General features: G+C 38.1%; 1 protein-coding gene across 1 annotated transcript in view; it reads left to right on the top strand.

The window, feature by feature from the left end:
* The window catches only part of SHB (SH2 domain containing adaptor protein B), a 144,481-nt gene that overhangs the window by 83,246 nt on the left and 44,778 nt on the right, over positions 1–16,457 (top strand). The window contains 1 exon segment of the mRNA XM_070935421.1: positions 6,360–6,575. Coding sequence (XP_070791522.1) covers positions 6,360–6,575 — 216 coding nt within the window.

Below are 16,457 nucleotides of genomic sequence, written 5' to 3'. Positions count from 1 at the left end.
CTAATCAGTATCTCTGGGCAAAATATATAGATGCATTTCTTAACAATGTCTATTGAGGTCAATGCATTTTAGAGTCTCTCTCAAGATTGAATCAGGCTTGTTTTAATTCCCATCCAAGAAGATACAGGTTCTTTAATAGCAAGTTCTGTAGAGCTGTGCATCAAAGAGGGGGTTAGAAAGGTTATTAATTATTAGTAAAATAGCGGTCATTATCCATGAGCAGGATTTACATAGCATATAATCATTATATTGCATAGTATTGCTATAATATTTTTATCCTGCTTTTTTTTATCTCAAGGCAGTGAAGATGTCTAATATTCTTTCATCCTATTTTCCTCACAAAAATAACCCTGTGAGGTGGTTTGGACTGAGAGGCAGTCACCTAGCCAGCTTTCATGCCTAAAATTTATTGTCTGCTAGTTTCTAGGCCATCTTGTTAAACACCCAACCAAATTGCAGAAATACTACATTCAACTCTGCAATGTGTCGTACAGCATAGAATCATTCTATGACAATAAGGGTTTGCTGTATTATTTTCAGTGGCAGTCATTTGCTACAGAGATGGGTTTCAAATTTTTTTACTACCGGTTCTGTGGGTGTGACTTGGTGGGTGTGGCATGGCTTGGTGGGCGTGGCTTGGTGGGCATAGCAGGGGAAGGATACTGTAAAATCTCCATTCCCACCCCACTTCAGGGGAAGGATACTGTAAAATCTCCATTCCCTCCCCGATGCAGGGGAAGGTTACTGCAAAATCCCCATTTCCTCCTGATCAGCTGGGACTTGGGAGGCAGAGAATAGATGGGGGTGGGGCCAGTCAGCATTTTTACTACCGGTTCTCCGAACTACTCAAAATTTCCACTACCAGTTCTCCAGAACTGGTCAGAACCTGCTGAAACCCACCTCTGATTTGCTACCAAATGACTGGAGATTAGATACAGAATGACAGAGTTGGAAGGGACCTTGGAGGTCTTCTAGTCCAACCCCTGCTCAAGCAGAAAACCCTATAACATTCCAGACAAACGGTTGCCCAATCTCTTCTTAAAAACCTCCATTGTTGGAACACACACAACTCCTGGAGGCAAGTCATTCCACTGATTATTTGTTCAAACTGTCAGGAAACAGACACATACAGTGAGGCAAAAAAGTATTTAGTCAACCACCAATTGTGCAAGTTCTCCCACTTAAAAAGATGAGAGAGGCCTGTAATTGTCATCATAGGTAGACCTCAACTATGAGAGACAAAATGAGAAAACAAATCCAGACAATCACATTGTCTGATTTGGACAGAATTTATTTGCAAATTATGGTGGAAAATAAGTATTTAGTCACCTACAAACAAGCAAGATTTCTGGCTCTCACAGATCTGTAACTTCTTTAAGAGGCTCCTCTGTCCTCCACTCATTACCTGTATTAATGGCACCTGTTTGAATTTGTTATCAGTATAAAAGACACCTGTCCACAACCTCAAACAGTCACTCTCCAAACTCCACTATGGTGAAGACCAAAGAGCTGTCGAAGGACACCAGAAACAAAATTGTAGACCTGCACCAGGCTGGGAAGACTGAATCTGCAATAGGCAAGCAGCTTGGTGTGAAGAAATCAACTGTGGGAGCAATAATTAGAAAATGGAAGACATACAAAACCACTGATAATCTCCCTCGATCTGGGGCTCCACGCAAGATCTCACCCCATGGGGTCAAAATGATCACAAGAACGGTGAGCAAAAATCCCAGAACCACACGGGGGGGACCTAGTGAATGACCTGCAGAGAGCTGGGACCAACGTAACAAAGGCTACCATCAGTAACACACTACGCCGCCAGGGACTCAGATCCTACAGTGCCAGACGTGTCCCCCTGCTTAAGCCAGTACATATCTGGGCCCGTCTGAAGTTTGCTAGAGAGCATTTGGATGATCCAGAAGAGGATTGGGAGAATGTCATATGGTCAGATGAAACCAAAGTTGAACTATTTGGTAGAAACACAACTCATCGTGTTTAGAAGAGAGAGAATGCTGAGTTGCATCCAAAGAACACCATACCTACTGTGAAGCATGGGGGTGGCAACATCATGCTTTGGGGCTGTTTCTCTACAAAGGGACCAGGACGACTGATCTGTGTACAGGAAAGAATGAATGGGGCCATGTATCGTGAGATTTTGAGTGCAAACCTCCTTCCATCAGCAAGGGCATTGAAGATGAAATGTGGCTGGGTCTTTTAGCATGACAATGATCCCAAACACAGAGCCTGGGCAACGAAGGAGTGGCTTCATAAGAAGCATTTCAAGGTCCTGGAGTGGCCTAGCCAGTCTCCAGATCTCAACCCCATAGAAAACCTTTGGAGGGAGTTGAAAGTCCGTGTTACCCAGCGACAGCCCCAAAACATCACTGCTCTAGAGGAAATCTGCATGGAGGAATGGGCCAACATACCAGCAACAGTGTGTGCCAACCTTGTGAAGACTTACAGAAAACATTTGACCTCTGTCATTGCCAACAAAGGATATATAACAAAGTATTGAGATGAACTTTTGATATTGACCAAATACTTATTTTCCACCATAATTTGCAAATAAATTCTTTCCAAATCAGACAATGTGATTGTCTGGATTTGTTTTCTCATTTTGTCTCTCATAGTTGAGAGACCTATGATGTCAATTACAGGCCTCTCTCATCTTTTTAAGTGGGAGAACTTGCACAATTGGTGGCTGACTAAATACTTTTTTGTCCCACTGTATTTAGAGTAGAATTTAGCCAATTCTGTTTCTCTCATGATTCTTCCTTCTATCTGCAGTGCTCTCATCCAAGTTGAGGAAGTATGCAATATATACCCAGAAATACAATATGGTGGTAGAAACAAAAGCAAAACACCCATATTGTCCTGCTGTTCTAAGAACGTGAGAAGAAGAACAACAACAAAAAGTCTCCTACTTACTAAACAAAAGATGACCAAATTCTGGTCTATGTTTTCTGTGTTCCCATAGTGGCCAGTCAGATGCCTTTGTAAGCTAGATAGATGTATACTACAGCTCACATTTCACACAGATATTGAGAGGCCTCTGATTCTAAAGAAATTTCATCTGTTACTAAGCTTTATTTCCTGCCACCGTGGGATTTTTCCATTGAAAATAGTCCAAATTGGCGATTGTCACAGCATATGGAATTTTGAAGCTCAGCTCCATCCTTTGAAGAGGGACAATCCTGAATTTACCACTCTTAAATTATTCGCCTCAGCCAAGTTAAAATGTCTCCATGTCTATGTTTTTCATACCATGCATAATTTCAAAATATCTCAACAGTATTGGGATTCCTTTTCTAAGATAAAACAATTTACTGCAAAGATATGTTTTGCCGGGGGAGGGGGGAATATCCATACTTGGAATACCACAATTGTGAGTAATCTTTCCTCGTGGGTGGCTACCAACCTCGCTTCAGGGAGCAGGGACACCACCAAACACCTTGAACTTTAATTCAGGGGTAGGCAGAGACCCAGATGGTCTATCTACCAAAATACTTTTCTGACACAACAGTTTGTGCCAGGGGAAGTTTCCTGCCATTCTTTTTTAACAGCCCCACATGGTGTATTTTAGTACTCATGAGGTTTAATATTCGAGTATAAAAGTTTCTGAGCATTTGAATAGCATGACTCAGATGTTTCCGGAAAAGGAAATAGAGGATGCTGTTAGTTATTACCATCAGTGACTCATTTAGTAGAAAATCTGGATGAGGACACACCTGTAAATAGCACCTCTTCAAGAATTTCAAGATCTATTTCCAGAACATTTAACTTTCACCAGTGAAATTCTCCAGATATCCTTGGACAAAGGATCCTTGCATATTGCTAACGTAACTCCCTCATAACAATGTTAAAACGAAGTAAGACATACCCAAGAATGATGCTGTGATCTCCTGGAGGAAAAGGCGACATGGAAATGTATAGTATCAGTCACATCATATCTATGGGGCCAAGGTTTAGTAGACAAGTAAATATAGGATCGTAATTGTCAGGCAAGAAGGGGCTGATCTGGACATCCTGGTTTAATTACCTTCACCAGCAAGTTACTTTTTATTTAATATTTAGAGGTAAAATCCATTTATAATTGCCAAACTCAGCTTGCGTTAATATGCATGATTTTATAGACTTTTTTCATTAGCATTAAGAGATCGAAAGATAATATTAATAATCACAAATGCCAAGCTTTATGATGTAATCTTCAAAGAAAATTTGAAGTAGGTTCTACAAAGTCCTTTTGTTCACAATATTCATTTGATTTGCTCTAGCCACCCAGTTCCCGTCTCCCCTAGGAATATTTCCCATGGTGTTATAATCCGGAAAGCTAGGGCCCCTAGTAAATTGGGTTACCACACGTTCTAATTTCTTGATCATACCAAGATGCATGTTAAGGCTTAGAGCAACAGTAGCAACTACATAAATTTCATGATAAAAAGTGCCCCAGTTCTGCTTAGATATTCTATACCAGGCAAAGCTGTCAAAGTCCATCATGTTTGTTTCTTTGTTTGTTTGTTTGTTTATTTATTTATTTATTTATTTATTTATTTATTTATTTATTATCAGATTTATATACCGCCCTTCTCCTGAAGGACTCAGGGCGGTGCACAGCCAAAGTAAAAACATAAATACAAACATTAAAATACAGTTAAAAAGATATATATGTGTTTGGCCCCATAGTTAAAAAAAACAATAACAAACCTATTAAAAACATTTTAAAAAGTGTTAAGCCAGCCCGGTTTGCTGAAAAAGAAAGGTCTTAAGGGCACGGCGGAAGGCACTGAGGTCTTGGATTCTTCGTATCTCTGGGGGCAGCTGATTCCAGAGGGCAGGTGCCCCCACAGAAAAGGCCCTCCCCCTGGGGGCCACCAGTCTACATTGCTTGGCCGATGGCACCCTGAGGAGGCCCTCTCTGTGGGAGCGCACAGGTCAGTGGGAGGCCATTGGTAGCAGCAGACGGTCTCGAAGATATCCAGGTCCTATGCCATGGAGCGCTTTAAAGGTGATAACCAACACCTTGAAGCGCACCCGGAAGACCACTGGAAGCCAGTGCAGCTCACGCAGGAGTGATGTTATGTGGGAGCGCCATGCGGCTCCCGTAACTACCCGCGCGGCTGCATTCTGGATCAGTTGGAGCCTCCAGGTGCTCTTCAAGGGGAGCCCCATGTAGAGAGCATTGCCGTAGTCCAGGCGAGATGTGACATTAACATAGTGCTTGGAGCATAGTTTATAAAGGGGAAGGTGTCTTTTGATACCACTTTCAGGGAAACCCTTTACACCTATTGAATGCAATTAAAACTCAAAACAACTTAAAGGTGCTTTGATATCTGTGTATTTAGACCAGCTCTATGCAGATACAGCTTCTTGCCATTGTTCTTCTGTTTTTCTTTAACTATGGCATTATGACAACTAGCAAGCTTCATAACCTGTATTAGATTTGCTGGGCTGCAAATTATATGAGCTTTTTGTGAAGCAGCCTTCCCCTATCAGACTCCAGAAAACTTAGTCGCAAATTTTAGCATTGTTTATCATCACATTTAGATGCTACCACATTGGAGGAGATGTGTTAAGCCAGGAAGCTGCAACTTCACCAGCTCAGAGGCTAGCCTCAGACTGTGTATGTGCATAAGAGGGCAAGATTCTTTTAGGCCATTTCAAGAGTTTTAAGGAATGAAATGTATTTGTTATTATTTTTGTTATTTATTTGATTTGTATACCGCCCTACTCCCGAAGGACTCAGGGCAGTGAACAGCCAAACAATAAAATACATAGATACAAAAAATTTAAAAAACCAGATAAAATCGAATTAAATAGTTTTGGCCCTGACAAATTAAAACACCCCAATAATTTAAAACAGATTAAAATTTACATATTAAAAAAGAGGGAAAGGATTAGGCCAAGCCTAACTTCTGAAAAACTTAAGAAACTTATAGGATAGAGGAAATGAGAGTGAGAAAAAAGGGTGAAAATGTTAGCCATTCTAGTGAGTTTAAGAACCGGCATAAAGAATTCTCTTGATTCACATATAAGCTCTTGGCATGTCCTTTCTGCTCTAAAATCTTGCTGAAATTGTAGGAACCTGTTTCCTATAGATTCTTAACTTTCTTGACATTTTGTTAGATTTATACATTTGGTAAACTGTTATTTGGTAAACTGTTAACAGAGACTTTGTTCTTTTCTTCTTTTTCCAGTTTGAGAGAAACTAAACATGGAAACCTTTTAGCAGCTTACATATCCACAATTTTCTTGTTGCTGTTAATGTAATGTTTATATTAAATTACACTACATAAACTTTTTTCCCCTTGCCTGCTGATGCCAACAGAAAAATTAATCCAATTGTTTTCCCATTCTGACAGAGTTACAGAGGCAAGACAGTGTGAAGCCCCAGCAAAAAGACATCCAGCTATATGACACACCTTACGAACCTGAAGGCAATGGTGTGGAATCTGATTCAGAAAGTGCTGTGAGTCAACGCCTGAGAGAGAGCAAGTTGCCACAGGATGATGATAGGCCTGCAGATGAGTATGACCAGCCATGGGAATGGAATAAGGTCACCATTCCTGCTTTGGCAGGTGAGAGCCTCTGAAGGAAATCATTGCAATTCTGTTTTATGTCTTGCAGGAGATATTAAAGTATGGAGTGTTGATGTTGTTTTAGAGCATAATAGAACTATTTTGTGATGTCTAGTGTATGTTATTGTGACCTAAGAAAAGCAAACAGAAAGCTGTTCAGAGGCAGCACGCTTCTCAACAATAGATAGGGGAAATTGTCAAGACTGGGTCATAGCTACAGGCACAGTACACAAATTCACAGTGGAATGTGCATTATCCTACAGAGGACCACTAAAAGCCCTTTTCTGGAAACAGTGGTCATAGCTCCATATCTGAATTCTTATCTCAGCTTTGGTTTTAACTGGCAAGGTGTCAGAAGATATTGGGGAATTGCGGTCTACTCAATTTGATAGGCAGTTTGTCAGGGTCAGTCATGGTCTCACAATGTAGCATCTGCACATAATATAACCATCTCTTCAACCAGACCTGTCAAAGCTTCAGAAGCTGAAAACAAGGGGAAAGAAATCATAGATAGGAATTTGTCATGGATGGATTTGTGGTTGCAGGACTGAATTTCATAGTTGCAGAAAAATCCAGTAACATTTGTTTACTATTTATTTTGCTGGAACCAAAATAATGATTTTCAAAGTCTTATGACTGTTTCATATTTAACTTCACAGACACTTAAATTTTCATAAAAGATTAGATTTTTGATGGAGTGACAGCCATAGAGGGAGTTTTTAATTATCTCTTACCTGATGATACATGGCTTTTTGAAAGTGAATTAATCTGACAACCCAAAAGGCATAGTTTAGTATCAGTCATATATAGATTCAGATTAGTAGATGAGGTTGCTACACAGTAATTTGGGAGATTATTCAACACACCTTTGTTGTCTTGAAAGGCATGTAAGGTAGGAAATTGAAACTATATCAGATGAAAAAAATGAGCATTAGATGAAATTTCAGGACCTGTTTTTAAGATTGTTTTTATCATATTGCAGAAGTTACTTTGTCTTTCAGTATTTTGCCTATGAGGCTATTCTATTTAGTGAGGGAATTTCTCTTCTGTCTCTTTCTCTCTCCTTCTCTTTCTCTCTGCTAATTTCGGAATATCGACATATTTGTATCCAAAACACTGATACATGAATAGATTATAGCAGATAGGATTGTGCCTTAGATGTCCCCCGTATCTGCTACTGCAAACCCTCCATACCTCATAGAGGTGCATCGCAGAGCAGACTTGCCCTTCCTCACTATGCCCTTCAGAATTGAATTTGAATCATTTTAAAACCCTCATTGCCTTTTAATTTCACATACTTTATTCTCCTACTAAAGCTTAACAACCTGATTGGCAGGAGGAACGAACTACCTTCCTAAATCATTAAGATGCAGACCAGAGTTGTAGATGTGTCTGCTGTCTAAGGTATTGCCTTTCTGTGTATAATAAGCCCTGAGGAGATGCTACTTCATTTCTTTTCACTTGAAATCAATGCTACAGTAACTCATAACTATATAACTAGATTCTGGAATGATTCCTTATTGTTAATTGAATTTCTGGTACAAGTGTGTTGAGGCAGTTGCTGTTAACAGAAGAGATTCCCTAACCAGCTTTCTGGGCAGAGGGTTGTATTTTGATGTTATGCTTAATTTGGTTGCAATTAATGAGGCAACATCTGTTTGTCAAAAAGTATTGTTCTGTACAACTGAGTGGAACTTTTAACCTGTGTGAAATTGCATTTGTAGAAGATAAATAGCAATATATATCAATGGTGATTTTTTTCTGTGTATGCTAATGCATTCTACTGATTTTCTGCTTAGCTGAAGATTCTAATTAGCAGTTTTGTTCATCCAGTACATGCTAAGAGTAAACAGGTATTTAGTGCTCAGGATTGTAGGCACAAAAGAGAAGCTGAACATCTCGTGAAATATTGTAGATTTCTCCTCTGATTTTTTAAGATGTCATAAAGTTTTAAGAATGTTCTCATTTGGGGCAAAGGGACATATGTGCACTGTGCTTAAAAGTTTGTGAATCATTTTAGATTTTCAATATTTGTATCAATATAGCCTAAAATGTGGCCTGTTCTCTATATACATCTTAAAACTAGATACAGAGAACCCAGTTAAATAAATGAGTCAAAACATTACAGTAGCTCTCAAATTACAACCGGTCATTTAATGACCATTTGCAGTCATTACAACATCAGAAGGGCTGCTTGACTGCCTGTAAAGCACTTCCAACCATCATAAAACGTCTTGCCACTCCCTCTGTCAGGCCTGGAAGCCATCTTTTGTATTAGGCCTTCAGACCTTTAGGTAATATGACAGTTTGGGACTTTGGCAACCTGCTTGTATTTACAACTGGTTGTCAAATGCCCTGCAATTATGGATTCTCCATTTGCAATATTCTCTGCTGGCTTCCCCAGAAAGGAAAAGCTGGAGGAAGCTGGAGGAAAAGTTGCAAGCCAAGGGGACATTGGATTTCAGCTCCATTCCACCAGCATGACAAGGAATTTCCCCTCCCCTTCATGCAGGTATGGGAAATCCTCCCACACACTAGAGGAACAGATATTAAATCTGGTGAAAATCCTAGTGAACTGCAGTGCCATTCAGAATTCTGGAATTGGCTGTTGTTTTCCCCTCCCCTCCAGAAAGTTCATAGAAGTTTCACTCACTGAGGGAAGGAGAAAACATATAGTGCAGTAGAGGAACAGATCTCAGATCTGACAAAAATGCTAGTGAACTTCAGTATTCATGCGAGTATTCTACCTTGTGGGGCAGGGTGAAGGTCCAGGTCTCCTAAGCGTCATGGGAGGCTTTGTGCTCTCTCCTGGAGGTCCAGTTAACAAACCACACTGTTGCATAATGACAGCAACTGGAGAGCCAGGATTGCTGTCATTAAGTAAAGTAGTTATATAGCATCTCACTTAATGACTGCTTCGATCAGTGACCAAAAATTCCCAGCCCGATTATGGTCACAAGTGGAGAATTTCTTGTATGCTTCTTCATGAATCTGAGGGAAATGATCCAAAGCTACATATTTCTGTGTTGCAAAACTATGTTAATCTTTGCTTTCAGTAACAGGTGTGCACATTTCCAATAGCTGTTGATTAGTTCTGCGCATTAGCTTGAAGGAATTTTAGCCCATCCCTCCAAACAAAACAGCTTCAAGGATGTTGGTGAGCTTTCTCACACTTTAGGTCCTTCCACAATATTTCTATAGGATTAAGGTCAAGAGTTTGATTTGGCCATTCCAAACATTAGCTTTCTTCTAATTTATTTAATTTATGAAAATAAGTATTTGATAGTAAATACCCAGAATGTTGTTACTTAAACAAGGCAAATGATCACATCTGATCATCAACCACTTATTAAAATACCTGACTCTTTAATTTCTCTTTTAAATGAACTGATAATCCTGGAGGTTCACATATTTTTGCCACACATAGATACGTAGGTTTGGTTTATTTTCCTAAATAAATCAATGAACAAGTATAATGTTTTTCACTCATTTGCTTAATTGGGTTTTCCTTATCAAAATATAGAGCTTGTGTGGAGAACAGATCATGTTTTAAGTCATATTGATGCAGAAATACTGAAAATTAAAAGGGGTTCACAAACTTAAGCACCACTATATTCAATTGCTTATAATTAAGCTTTCTCCAACCAGCGTCTCAGCATGGCTATTTGGAAGACTGACAAGAATTTGACATTATTTTATTGTCAATGGAGACCCAAAACTTTTTAAAACTTGAAAATGACATCCTAACTGTCATCACTATTAACATTAAACAGTCTTGTTCATTTAAATTCCTTCCTTCTTTCTTCCTCCCTTCCTGTTTTGGGCAGTGTGAACTAGATTGCTCCATTCTGCTGCATGACTAGGCCTGTTCTATTATTTAAAAATGAAAAGCTCTGAGCACCATTTTACTAATTAAATTATTTCTAGCCAGACCTATTACTTTACATATTTCATGTCTTTCTCCGTTTTAAATTATACAGTACCGCAACATTACTTTTCAGAATATTACTATAAAAATACCAAATATATCCCTATATTCTGAACAACCTGCTGTCAAAGCAAGGTTAAACATCAAAATTGCAAAACAAGAGTACCAATGTTAAGCATCTGAAACAAAACAACCACCAGATTGACTCTCATAGAGAAGAAAAAATAATTTTTGCTCAAAGAATTCTGGTTTTATTCCAGAAAAAATAGTCTTAGAAAAATAAAAAGATAAAAATCATCACAACTTTAAAGTTCAGACATTTTTAGAGAAGCAGTGGTGTAATCTTATGAATTATAATGTACTATTCTGACTGGAAGATTGACTGTACCATGGGGTATAAAAATTAGGAAAAGAAATGCATGCCATTTTTAAGCTGAAAAGTGGGAGTTTTAATCAGTCATATAGGTATCATAAGTTACCATAAAATAATATAGTTAAGATCCTGTTCTAAGATACATGAACAACATAGAAATGTTTATGAAACTGAAAACTTTTCATTTATTAAAGACAATAGTGTGTATCTTAAGACATGAATTTAGCAGGAATTGTTTGTTTGTTTGTTTGGTTGGTTGGTTGGTTGATTGATTCATTGATTGATTGACTGAGTATGTGCAATCAAGTCATTTTTGACTCCTGACATCCAAATAGATAGAGTTTCTCTATGATGAAAATGATTGTCACTATAAGTCTATCCACTTTGCTGCTGGTGGTTGTCCTCTTCCCATCTTTCTTTCCATCTTTCCCAGCATTAAAATCTTATAAGTCAACTAAGTCTTTGTATAATGTGCCCAGAGTAGAATAATTGGAGCTTGATAACTGAACAGGAATAGCCTGCCTCAAATGATATTGGATTATTGGAGCATGTAAGGAAATACTGATGTATTTCTGTGACAGAAACTTGTCTCAATTTGGGTATAGCTTTGAAGTTTCCCGCTGCTGAGAATTATTCAAATCAGACATCGTATGAAATTATTGGTTCAACATCTAAACACGCAACAGAAAAAGCACAGTCAAAATTGGTTTATTGCTTAATAGGAAGAACAAAATGCACCATGTGGTGCTCCTTTTTTCATGAATTAGGTAAAACTTAATCTAACCAACATTTACAGAGCTAAAGCCAACAATATGTCTTTATTGCTTTGCAGCTTGTAATTACAATTGGATGTATTACTGGAGATTTCATAATTTTTCTTAAAGCCATTTTCAATATCTTAAATGTCTTTGTACTCAGTTGCTTCCGTTGGTAGCATGAACCTGGATCAATTTCTGTTTAAATTCAGCATACTTGATTTAATCATATATACTAACCGTAATACCTGCAGAATGTGGCAGTTCTTCATCTAGAATGAAAAAAAATGTATATGAGTTTGCGTCATTTATATTTGCTTGATAGAAGGATTATTTATTTTATAAGGTTCTCGGATAGAAAACAGACACTACTTTAGTAGAAACAGAATAAGTTTATATAGAAAACAGACTCTGCTTTGCAGAAACAGAATATGTTTATAATAATGCTTGCCAGAAAACCTTTAAATAATATGGGAACTCAAGCTAGGCAGCCAAATGTATTGGATCCATAGATAATGCCATCTATTACACACAGATAATGCTTTTGCTACTACTTTGTCTCATGAGCAGATATTTTTAATCTCTCCAAGCAGTTGTTGAGCCTTGCTGTCTATAAGTAGGAGATGCTAAAAAATTGAGGCTTTTTGGACTGGAGAGCCAGTTGGAGATGATCTAACTGCTATGTAGGTATCTAGTCTATGATGTTCAGTTTTCCGGAATCTGGTGTCTTCCAGTTGAACTAGAATTTAGTTCTCCAATTTTTGTATCTTTAGAAGTATTCTACTAGTTGAGCCTGAAAACTGAACATTGGACTAATTGTCTCTAATTCAAAAAGAAGCTTTATTTATTTATTTTTTAAAAACTAACGTAGAGGCTATGTTATTCAAGATTTTTATAGGAAATCCATGATGGCTGTTAATTCTGAAAATTGCAGCACTAAGACATTTGGAGTTTGCCAGTTAGGATAATTAGGAATCAGTGTGACAAGGATCATCCTGGCAAAAACTGGAATAATATGGGTCCTCAAAATATGTTATTTTGATGGTGGATTTTAACTGAGTGCACTCAACCAATACAACTGGTCAGTTGGACCTTGCTGGGAATGTGTTTTCTGAGCAGTCAAGCCCCTTTTTTTCAGTCTGCCAAGATATTTAAATCTAATAACCACTGCCAACCTCTAAAGAGGTTGAACAACATTAGGATGTTTAAATGCCTTCCCAACAGCTGTGCCTGAAGGGAAATTTTATGACTAAGGCTGCACCCTTGGGAAGGACCCATCTGAATCCACAGCCTATAACCTACTATACCGCACCTTCTATAAGGATTCAAGTGCCCATTTCATAACATTGTTATTAGGTACCGAGACAATTCTGAATTTTTATGGACAGTTACCATTATCAGATCTGTATGATTTCTTGAATATGACAACTATTTTTATACAGCTTGTAAAAATTGTCATGCCTTGATCACCAGGACAATCCACTTATAATTTTACTTAAAATAAAAACTATTTATTTTCTTAATTTGCAGAATTATGGTCAGTGATTACTAAAGAATGAAAACATCATACAATATTTTTATGATTTTTATTTTTATAATAAAGCTATTGCTTTTTAAAAAATGAATTTATGTATTCCTGAACTCAAGATCCAGACCTCTTGTTCAATCTTTTCCTAACTGGCAAACTCCAAATGTCTTAGTGCAGCAATTTTCAGAATTAACAGCCATCATGGATTTCCTATAAAAATCTTGAATAACAGCCTCTACGTTAGTTTTTTAAAAAATAAATAAATAAAGCTTCTTTTTGAATTAGAGACAATTCAAACATAATGTTGACATAATCAACAAATTTAAATTTCCTGAACATAAATTAATAACTTTAACCATAATAGATCCATGCACCTAGTAATGCAGAAGAAGAGCAACTATCTTACTGTTTAGAAAGATTCAGGGTCAGGACCCCAGTTATGGACCTCATGCTGCACCCCAAATTGTTCACCCCAATACTCAACGTAGTATCTCTAAACCACAGGTGTTAAATTCACAGTGTCACATTGCCGTCACGGGATGTTTTGCAATGTTTTTCCCATTCACAGAGGTGGGATGGGCGTGGCCTGCACGTCACACATCCAGCCCGCAGGCCACCAGTTGAAATCCTTGCTCTAAACTCTCTCTAATGAGAACAAAAGAGCATACCTTCTTGTTAAGTGGAGGGTGCTGTTCCCAATACCACCTGCTGGAAATTTTGATTGATCCAAATACTCTTAGAATGTTGGCTGTCTTCTCATGGAACATCACAGAATGGAAGGCCAGGTCTAAAAATTCAATCTACATGGATTGTGTTACCACCTTTGATGTCCCATCTCTTTGGAACCAATCCCAAATTAATTTATGAGCCAAAGCAGAAGCCTACTCAAACAACTTCATACTTAACCTCCGGCATCTTATAAGATGCCATTCAAGCACTTAAGCTGTGGAAATTGTTATCTGTTTCTTTCCACACATACCATAACTCTGGGATCCTACCGGCTTAACAACCGATTCGGTGATCATGTGGTCCTCAGCACTAATCAGCTGCAAAGATATAGGTAAGCAAAGCGCGCAACCAGGTGGGCCCAGCTGATCGTCGGAGTGAACCAGTTCACTCCCAGCTGATCGTCGGAGCTACCGGTTCACCCAAATCGGTCTGAACCGGTAGAATCCCACCCCTGGTGTTATGCCCTCACTTTATCCTTGTACTGCTCACTATATACAGAAGTGAATGATACATGTATTGACATGTATGTAGACAATTATGCTACTTTGATTCAAAAAAACTAGAGGTGTTCTAATTTGGAGAAGCACAGCACTTTGGAGAAGCATAGGCAAAGCATATAAGTCTACAGCCAGCATTCATATTCTGCCCACATAGGACGATTGAAGTGGTTACATCCCAAATATGTGTTTAGTAGATAACCATGTTTTTCCCCTCTTGTTTAAAGCAGAAGTCAAATACTGACATTTCCCCACAAATCTTATAGAAATTACAATCTTTGGGAATGGTAGTGAATCTTTGGAAATGGTAGCGCAGAGATATGAATTTAACTCAGGGTAAATGGATATTCAAAGAAAAGAATAGTTATTGTGACCTTTTTCTTTTCCATTTAAGTAGCAGGCATTCTTTTCACTTTTTAAAATCGGATATTGCAATTTTTCTACTATTCCCTCAACATACTGAGGGCAAACATTATTGTAAAATCCATTATTTCAGTATGAAAAACCAAGAGTCTCACTGTAAAAATAGCATCTCCATACCCTTAGAAACCTTCTGTAGATAGGGAAGATTGAAGAGGTATATTTAATTTCATTCACTCATCCTTCCAAGTCCAGCACTATTGCATAGTGCATGTTAGAAATTTCGTTATAAGTAGTTTCTAAAAAATTCTGAAAAATTGTTTTTTTCATCACAGTTGACAGTTTATCTTTTTAAAACTGCTATTCTGTAGATTGGTTGCAGTTTTCATTCTAATACATTATTATATTGCAAAAATAAAGATTCTTTGAAGTTAGTTTCGATTATTTTCCAGAGTTAGTGGATGCTTGAATAGGATGTGATGATGATTATATGCAATTTAGACAGGATTTTTTCTTCTTCTCATCTGGAGGGAATATATGACAAAATAGTGGTGTGACACTGAATTAGCTATCTCGATACTTAATATGTGATTGTTACAGTAGCAAAATACCTACAGCAAGAAGACAAATTCTTATACTGAAAACCCTTTTTGAACTGTAAATAATAAAATATGTAAAATCCTTTGGCCTTGTAGCTGTCCTTTTGTTTATGAGAGGAAGACAGAAGTCAGAAAATCATTGGATTAAATTAGAGCAGGGATGTTAAACTCAGTTTCATTGAGGGCCACATCAGGGTTGTGTTTGACTTGAGGGGGGCAAGGGTAGGTGTAGCCAGCTTAACATCACTCATCAAGGCTCTGTTTTCAGCCGCAACAGCCTCCTGCATCCTCTGCCAGTGAAAACGGACCCTGGGAGGCCCGCGCATGGCCCTCCCAAGCTCCATTTTCGCTGGCAGAGGCACTGCAGGCCGGTCCTTCGCTGTTTCCAGGATGGGCCCGCAGGCCAGATTTAAGCACCCTGCAGGCCGGATCCGACCCGCAGGCCTTGAGTTTGACACCCCTGGGTTAAAACATAAACTACCATTTTTGCCCTACCTGTATAACACTGTATCTCTGCCTGTTTCTTGACCCAATGGAAATTTCTCAGGAAAATCTCTAAAAACTGTTTTTGGTAATCCATGTGGACATTTTTCTTGGAAGTATTATTGAACTGCTTTGCCACTGCCTTCTTGGGGGATTTTCTTTTAACTTTCCCAATCTATCCTACACTTCGGGATTTTGTTGTGGTCTCTTATGCAAGCAGTAACTAGATATGATTTTAGCTTAGTTTTCTGAGATCAGCCAAGATTTCAAGTTCTGTCTTTTGCAGTTCTAAGCAAAAAGCTAGTGTAGAAAATATTTAATATGTACTTTAATTTCATGTATGACAGTTTCATATAATATTTTGAAGTAATGTAAATGTTTGTATTATCAAACGTTCAAATATCAGCAGGGATTCTAGCACAGCCTTTTTATAATTGGGAGAAAACATCAGTCAATTCAGATTTTGCCAAGAACATCAATACATGCATTTCTTACAGTAATCATTTAAGCAGCTAAGTAAGAAAGCATACATTTGTGAATTGTTATAAAAGCTATCCTTTCTTCTTCATTAATGTTTTGTTAAGAAAAAGCAGAAGGTGTAGTAGCTCTCTGCTTCTTCCATGTCACTTT

The sequence above is a fragment of the Pituophis catenifer genome, unplaced genomic scaffold (assembly GCF_029215685.1).
Source record: "Pituophis catenifer annectens isolate HBS135680 unplaced genomic scaffold, rPitCat1.0.hap2 SCAF_2, whole genome shotgun sequence".
NCBI lineage: Eukaryota > Metazoa > Chordata > Lepidosauria > Squamata > Colubridae > Pituophis > Pituophis catenifer.
The sequence above is the reverse complement of the archived record's forward strand: the minus strand, read 5'-3'. Positions and strand labels throughout refer to the sequence as shown.